This window comes from Natrix helvetica, assembly GCF_964273705.1.
Source record: "Natrix helvetica genome assembly, chromosome: 13".
Taxonomy (NCBI): Eukaryota; Metazoa; Chordata; class Lepidosauria; order Squamata; family Natricidae; genus Natrix; species Natrix helvetica.
This window is the reverse complement of record NC_138557.1, coordinates 1,132,395-1,140,871: the sequence shown is the minus strand read 5'-3', so window position 1 is coordinate 1,140,871 and position 8,477 is coordinate 1,132,395. Positions and strand designations below refer to the sequence as shown.

The following is an 8,477-nucleotide window of genomic DNA, read 5'->3' as shown; positions in this document are numbered from 1 at the left end:
AGCAAAGGGTTTTTTTTTTTTGCATCGTTGGGCGAGATGAGCCAAAGACAGACAAACAAACATAACAAAAACTTTTTAAAACTCCTGTGCTTTCTGCTTCCTTGCCTGACACCCCGGCCCTCCCCGGTCTTTTCCCGCAGGAACGCCTTCTCCCATTCCAGATGAGGATTCCAAGATGGCCTTGATTGCTTGCGCAACCAGCAGCCGGCTGGATCTCCCGCCGAAGCATGTTGTTGTTGTCGAACTGGTTGTCTGTAGATCTGGCCCTGTGGATGAATCATCCCTTCCCCAGCTCATTAGCTGCTCGGTTAATTGCAAACAGCCCTTGTTTTTGAGGGGACTTGGGGAGGGGGATTTAGCAGAGATCTGAGGGGAGCCTTATATGAGGGGTGGGGGACTATGTCACCTTTAGGACCTATTAATTCTAATTCCTAGAATTCTGGGAGTTGAAGTCCAAAGGTCGTAAAATTGCAATAGTTGCCTACCCCTGCCTTATATGGTACCCCAGACCCCCAGTTTCCCCTGTTAAAGTCCTCGGTCTTTGGGTGCAAAAGGCAAGCCGAAGACTAGAACAACAAACCACACCCCACAGCACAAAACCACACATCCAGCTCTTCCTTTTCCATCCTGCCAAATAAAACCAAGCCGGCTTATCTTAAAATATCAAATAAAGAGCCCAACTCATGTTCTGGGCAAGGCCTCCTTAACCCCGATGAGACAGAAGGTAGCGACTTTCATGATCCAGATTTCTGGAGTGGAGGCGGCTGTTCAGGCATCCTCCAGGCACACGAAGCTGCCTGTTAACGAATCCAGATGTTGGACCAAGTCACCCAGTCTTGTCAACTCTCTCCCCGGCACCACTCGGCCCTGGCGTGCCAGAGACACCAGTTGTGTTTGCCCAACTCACCAAGCCATTCTTAGACCACGGTTTATTGAACCCAGCACAGTTAGCAGGATTCACACAGCCTGCTAAGCCAGAAGTAAACCTAGTTGGAAGCTCAGGGTGTTGTGTGACCTCAGCCCTAAAGGTGGGACACTTGGGCTGCTGCAGAAATCAAAGAAGATAAATGATGTTTTGGTATCTGAGTCAGTTTGCAGCCAGCCTGCCTTCTCTTTCCTCCTCATCAAGCGTGTGTGAAACAATTCTCCCTGGTTTTCCAGCAATCACATCCGTCCTAGGTAAGCCAAGACACCATCCCGTTCTAGACCTTTGACTACAATAACTTACACTGCTTACAAAGTGAAGCCTGCGAAGAGCACCCCTTCTATTCCTAAGCCTCCCCTGTAATTTACTTGGCTTACAAAGAGATGATTTACACCAGGTGTAGATGCGGCCTGTTGGAAAGAACCAAGCACCAGATGCTCCCTTGTCTGCAAAGGCAAGTGTTCCTAATTATACTTTTTCCACTGCAGTGCAATTTAAATTCCTGCCCTTGGAACGGTGGCTCTACTAGAGAAGGAAGCCGCCACGACAGCAATGCTTGGAAAAGCAGAGACGCTTCCAGAACCCGGGAATGTCATCCTTGGTTTCGTGAATCCAGGATAGAAGATGGTCAGTTGAGGAGACTGAAAGAATGTGGAAATACGTTGGGAACAGGAAGAAGAAATCTGGTTCAGCAGTTGTGCAACGTGACAGCATCTGGAAAATAGTGGTAGATGTGAGATGAAGCTTAACAATAGTGGATCAAAAGTCTGGAAACCTAAGTCACATAATGGTTATATTTACAAATGATTCAACACTCCAGCATTTCACAAAAAGATTGTGTGACGTGCTTATTAGATATTCTGGGTCTGATCAAGCTTGCCCAAAGTCTGAAACCATGATGGCCACTTGGAAAACTGGCCCTCTAATTTATTATTTATTTGTATTTCTAAATGGTCCATCTCTCTCTCAAAAGAGGGGCCCTTTAAATTAGACATTCACTTGCCAAATTCCTCCAAGCTTGCTCATCTTCAGGAGCCTTAAAAGCTTAAAGAGGCAGAAAAGATGTTTAATAAAAACCTTCCGCTTCTAACCAGAGGGGGGGAAAGGATCATCATCAGTGGAGCCCAGTCACAGATCACATGGGAAGGAAAACGAAATGCCTACAGGTTCTGTGGGGAAAGAAAATCAGCTGGTACCAAGGCGTGGGGGATTAATCAAAGGAAATCGCCCCTGGCTGAACCTGCTTTCCACTTGTGGCCAAGATCCTTTAAAGGTAAACTCTGGTTGGTTTGAAGGAAAACTGGCTGGCCCAGCCAAAAAATGAATCCAGCTAGTTAAATGAAGACAACGATGGACAGCTGCCAATTCATTACGCTGATGTGTTTCCTCTGGAAAGCTAAAGCAGAATTTTTTCTGCCATCCAGGTTGGCCAGTCCAGGGTGAAACCTGAGCAGCCAAGAATGGCCAATCCCCCCCCCACTTTCTCACCCTCTAGAAACAGACCGGATTAGGGGCAGTTTTACTTTTTAGGCCCCTAAACATCTACTTGTCGGAATAAGAGAGACTGAATCCTGCACATTTCATTTTCGCTGGATGGTTTTTGAGTGCCTCTCCACTGCGAGAAGAGTGCCACTCCAACTTGCTAGTTTGACGGGAGACGTGCCGTGCCAGAAGGAAACCAACCCACATTATGACTAAGTGCTCCGTGGGAACTGGAGGATGGAGGCTGCAGCCATGGTTGAGATGTTACTGGTAGTTCCTACACATTCTTTGCTCCCACGTAGAAGCCTTTTAATTTTGCCACATTCCTTTTTCCTTACAGCATAATGATGCTTCCAGTACTTGTAAATAGGCACTGGAACTTCAGCGGGGATTATTGGGAAATTTTAAAAAAGGAATATAGGGTGCAGTCTTGGTGGACTTCAACTCCCAGAATTCCCCAGTCAGCAAGGGGAATTCTGGGAGTTGCACTCCATCCATCTTAAAGATGCCAAGATTGAAAAATTCTGGACTAGAGACTTATAATAACTGGAGTGGATTTCCCCAAAAAGGAATTTATCTCCCATCGTTTAACTTAATACACACAAACCTTTGACCTCCGAGGTCCCTTCCAACCCAGATGTTGGAAGGCATCCATCCAGATGTGTAGCTGGCAAAGGGGTGGGGGGAGAAGCAACTTTGCTGCAGGAGAATTCTGGGAGTTGAAGTCCACAAGTCTTAAAGTTGCCAGGTTTGAAGACCTCTGTGCTAGACTGATGTTCCCTAGTTGGGCCATGAAACCTCTGCAAGGAAACCCCCCTAAGCACAGAGACCACCAAGAACCCCCCAGTCTTCCCTCCTCCTCCTCTTCCTCCTCCTCCTCTCTGCAAACTCCTCTCTTCTAGCACTAACGATGTTGCCTTGCTGGGCCATGAAACGTCTGAAGGAAACCCCCTAAGCACAGAGAGCACCAAGGAGACCGCACAGTCCTCCTCTTCCACTCTACAACCCCCCTCCCTCCTAGCACTGACGATGCTACCCAGTTGGGTCACGAAACGTCTGCAAGCAAAGCAACCCCCACCCCCCATTGAGATCGCACCAAGGACCCCTCGGACCAGCCCCGCGCTCCGAAGAGCCTCCTTTTTCAAGACTACATTTCCCGGCAGGCGGCGGGAGCGCAGCGCAAGGCACAGCTGGAAAGGAGGGGCGGGGCGGGAGCGCCTCCCTCCTCCTCCCCCTCCCCTCCCGTCTGCTACTCGCGCTCGTCGGCAGCCTATTGTCTGGCCGGGGTCTCGCCTCCCGCGGGGCGCGCTGATTGGCTGGGACCGGCCCCCCTCGCTGCCCCCCGCCCCTCCCCAGCGGCAGGAGCCCCCCGCCCAGCCGCCGCCGCCGCTCCTTTTTCTGCTGCTCCCGCCACCGGGGCGCATCTGCGCTCCTCGCCCTGCTGGATGCGGAGGGCGCCGCCGCCGCCGCTGCTGCATGGGGGAAGCGCCGCCGCGCCCCCCGCCTGGCCGCCTCGCCCCCCGCCCCCCGCGCCCCTCGGCAAGATGATGAAGTTTCGCTTCCGCCGCCAGGGCCACGACCCCCAGCGGGAGAAGCTCAAGCAGGACATCTACGCCTTCAACAAGGTGGGGACCCCCCTGCCCATCAGCCCCGCTGCGCCCCTCCTCGGCCCCGGCATCCCCCGCCGGCCCGGGGAAGCGGAGGAGAGGGGGTCCCCGCGCCTCTGGGTGGGGGGCGCCCGGTTGAAGCAGGCGGGCAGTGGAGGAGGGAGGGGTGGGGAGGGGGCGACGGGCAGGGTCCTTTCGGCTCTTGGTCGGCGGGAGGGGTCCTGGGGCTGGAATTGGGGACGGGGGCGGGAGATGGGACGCGCTCCAAGGCGGGAGGCTTCCCTCCGCCTTCGGGACTTGGGGAAAAATGGGGAGGGGGCGAGAGAAGCCGGGCCTTTACTTGGCTGTGGGAATCGCCCTCTTTGGCGCGAGGGGCTTGGTGGGTGGGGGAGGGAAAGAGCTAAACCCCCCAAAAGGGGAGGGGGAGGCAGTTTGGAGAAAGAGTAAAATGCTGCGTCCCCAGGAAGAAAGGGGTGCTGGGGAGAAGACCCCCAACTGCCCCTTTTGCATGTGCTCCCCCCCCCAATTGTTTGCATCTGGGGCTGCCCCTCCCTCCCTCCTTGCAGAGGTGAGAGCCCAAGGGAGGGGGCGCTGAGAGAGGCAGGGTCCTTTCAGGGTGGGTGGGTGGGCTTAAAAGGAAGGGAAAGGAGAGCCGGAGGGGGGGGGAGGTTTGGGGGGGGCACAGCCTGAGGAGGCAGCAGTTGCATGCCCCTCCCGGAGGGGGGACTCCCCCAGCCTAGATGGGCTTGGTGTTCCTGGCATAGCCCATCCAGAAAGCTTGGGAGCACCTCCAACCTGTGCTGTTGTGTGTCTCTGTGCTTGTGTAGCTGCCTTCTTCCCTTCTCCTTTTCCCATTCCCTCCCTTCCCACGCGCTCTCGCTCCCAGCAAAGGTGTCTCTCTCCTTCTTTCTCTCTTCTTCTTCTTCTTCTCCTCCTCCTCGTCCAGGAAGGGGTGGCTTGGGAGCTCCTTCATTTGCTTTTGGTTGCTTCTCCGTGGGCAACTTTTACCGGGCGGGGATGATGTTCTCCGGAGCCCCCCAGCTGGCTCCCTCACCCCAAAAGTCAGCATCCATCTGACTGGGCTGAGAAAGGAACAGACCCAGCATCTCCCCCTGCCCCAGCTCCAACCCCGCCCCCCCTTTTGCATACACACACACACACACAAACCACACTATTGCACAAACCACCCTCTTGCTGCTTTCCAGGGCTGGCTGCTCTGGAGCTTCCCTGCTCTTTTCAGCCCCTTTGGTCCAGAGGGGGAGGCCGGCTGTCCATTGTGAGGCTGTGGAGTTGGCCTCCTCCCCCGCCCCTTCCCTCGGCCATCTGCAGCCCTCCCACCCCTTCCCCACCCTCCTTTTCAGCCCCTTCCCCCTTTGAATGAATGGAAGCAATAAAAAACAATCTGCAAGTGTAGATCTGGGAAGGCCTTGAAGAGGCTGCCTCTGTCTTACAAGGTGCTGGCATGCTTCGGGGATGTTTGGGCAGGGTGGGGAGATGCTTCTCTGCCCCCAAATAGCTCATCCCTCCTCCTCCTCCTCCTCCTCCTCCTCCTCTGTAGAGTTTTAAAGCTTTTTTTTTTTTTGGTTGCAAGACAGTGTTTTGTTTTCGGCTTCTTTGTGCCAACCAATTGGGGCTGTTGCTGGTGATGGACTTGGAAATGTCCAAAAAAAAAAAAAGTCATACCAAGAAAAGCAGCTTCTGTTCACCCCCACCCCTCCCTCAGCCACAATAGTTTGGCCACTTTTGTCCAGAATTTGGAGCATTTGGGGAGGGGGGGGCTGGAAAGCATCCGTCCCCTTTTGAACTCCCTCCTGTTTGTAGCCTCTGTTTTTGCAAAGGGAGGGTGCCCTTGCTGGAGGTTTGGGAGAGAGCCCCTCCCCATTTAACCTCCCCCTCCCCGGATTGTGATGGGCTTCAGAGTGCCTGGAAAGCCCCAGATTTGGGCAGAGCTAGTTTCAGGAGGCTAATGGCCCAAGTTGGCACCTTCAGGGACCAGCCAGGATTCCCGGTTTGTCGCTTGAACAGCTCCTCTGGTGTGAAGAGAAAAGCCAGGCTGCCTGGGCCAAGATTTCAGTTACGGGGGAGGACATTAGATAATACACTGCCTGGGCTGGGTTCAAAACTTGATAGCCCAAAAGATTTATTTCCATTGCTTGCTGTTTTTTTCCTCCTCTTAATAGTTCCAGTCTTCCTTTTCCCCATTCTTTACTCTTCCTTGCTCTGCCGTTACACTCCGGTGGCCTCTTAAGAAGCCTTCCAAGGTCTGCGTTGTTGGAGGGGGGACGGGGCGACGACAGGCGCTAACGAAATCCAAGCGGTCTCTTGGATACCTCCGCTGCTGTGTTTGCGCCGGACAAACAGCCTGTTTTGCTTTGGGTCAAATTCGGGGCTACCCAAAATATGGGCTGCATGAAGCCCCCATCCTCTTGGGAATGGCCGGCTGGTCTCCCTCCTCTCCACCCCCACCCCAGTAACGCTGCTTGAGGGATACTGTGACTTCATCTCTGTTTTCTTCGATAGGGGAGAAACCCAGTGAGGCCCAGTGGTGGGTTTCAAATAATTTACCAACTCTGGGAAATCTCTGCCCTCATGATTTCTTCCAACAACCAGTTCCCCAAACTTCTCAGAAAGTTAACAACCGGTTCAGCCGGTGCGAACTGGCTGAATCCCACCACTGGTTATGCCTAAGCCTTGACACGGCTTCCGTGCAGGCCAGGAAACTGAAAAGTGATGTTTGTAGGTCACCCCCACCCCCCCTCCCCATTTGGGATCTGATCCCTTTCTTCCCTCATCCCTCCTGCTGTTTTTTCCTTGGTGCAGGGCGATGCACTCTGTGGGTCAGAAGAGTTGTGCTTACATGCAGCGGTGCATTTTATTTCTGGGCATGTGAATCGTGTCCTTTCTCCTGGTGTGCGCTCTGGGCTTGTCTCCTCCCTTTCTCTCCCCCTGTTGGGAATCCTCACAACGTCCCTGCGGGGTAGGCTGTGTCGGCAGCGGCAGTTCCAACATCACCCATCCAGCATTGCTTCAACAGTGAACCGGTGGGCAGCCTATAAATGTAATAAATAATAAACAATGGATGAGATTTGGGACGGAGGAGGAGGAGGAGTTGAGCTCAGGGCTTGCTTGGGTCGCCTCGCTTGGAATGCATAATTGGGGAGGGAGGGGGGCAGATTTCAAATTATATTTGCCCCCCGAGACACCCGTGTGCAATGCAATCTCAAGGGAAGGCTGGCGGGCTTCTGCCGTGCAGGGCCAAAGAATGAAATAATCTGCCAGCCAAGTTTCCCATCGTGCAGCCACCTTGGGTTTTGGAGCCCCCCCCCCTCCCTCCCTCCCTCCACTGGCAAAGCAGAGACGCCTCCCTCTTCCGGTGTCTCTGCGTGTTGCAACACGGAACGGGGTGGGAAAGGTTGGGGATTGGCGCCTGTGCGTGACAGCAGCACAGCCAATACGAAGAATTGGGAAGCGGCCTGACTGATCCTGTTTCTTGGTAGGATGGTTTTGAACTTTTCCAGGCAGCCTGTTGATCTCGGCCCAGCTCTGTGATCCCACCAGCGGCACGTGGGGCAAACACCGCAGGCGCATGGCCCCTTCGCGGGTCAACAAAGGCTCCCCTGGCTGGTGCCTTCCTGGATGAGAGGATGGCGATGTGCCCAGGGGACCTGGAAGCACCTGGAAGCTGAACCCACCCCGGGCTGGGGTCAGCAACCCATGGTTCCCGCCTAAACGGGGACTGGGTGGTTTGGGGTTCAGTGGGTGACGGGGAAATCCAGGCAGCGTTAAGGCACCGCAGGGAATCCTCGACTTACGACCGCAGTCGTTGCTATTCCGTAGAGTTGCGCCCGATATGACAACCTGTTTTACCACGGTGTTAAGGGAGCCGTTACCGTTGTTAAGCGAATCCGGCTTCCCCCGTTGCCCGCTTGTTGGTGCTTGGGTGGGACAGTCGCAAATGGCCGGCAGTGACCCTTTGGCCACTCCAACCGTCCTGCCGTTTGCCAGGTGCCTGGATTTTGACCAGGTGACCCTGGAGATGCCGCCAACTTCAAAGGCTGATTGCAAATGAGCTTTTCCAGTCCTTTTGTAACTCTGAATGGTTGCTAAATGTTGGTTAGTTGAGGATTGCTGGCTTTCTTTTTTTAAGTTGTATCTAACAAAGGTTAACTGGCAGCAGCTGGACCAAACCTTACTAAAGTGGGAGGTTTTCCTTACCCCTCCAAGGAGCATCTTCGGTCAATGTGGAATGTTGGTTAGGCACAGAGCCCGAGAGTCGTTTGAATGTACTAACTCTTGCCATAGCGACTGCAAGGGTTTCTCCCCCCACAAAAAAAACCTTTAGGTATTTGAGTCTTCATTTACACGTAGGCAGCAAGTTGTATCGGCTGAGGACTTTGGGGCTGTTGACCTGAGATTAGTTTATTTTGTGATGCCGGACGTTGACTAACAATCCTGGCTGGCTT

General features: G+C 53.8%; 1 protein-coding gene across 2 annotated transcripts in view; it reads left to right on the top strand.

The window, feature by feature from the left end:
• The first annotated feature begins 3,766 nt into the window (after positions 1 to 3,766).
• LLGL1 (LLGL scribble cell polarity complex component 1) overlaps positions 3,767 to 8,477 on the top strand; it is a 30,393-nt gene continuing 25,682 nt past the window's right edge. Inside the window, exon 1 of one of the 2 annotated variants that reach the window (XM_081966065.1) lies at positions 3,767 to 4,032. In XM_081966065.1, coding sequence (XP_081822191.1) covers positions 3,853 to 4,032 — 180 coding nt within the window. In that variant the 5' untranslated portion in view covers positions 3,767 to 3,852. The remainder of the gene's footprint in view (positions 4,033 to 8,477) is intronic. The other variant, XM_081966066.1, reaches the window with a different exon arrangement.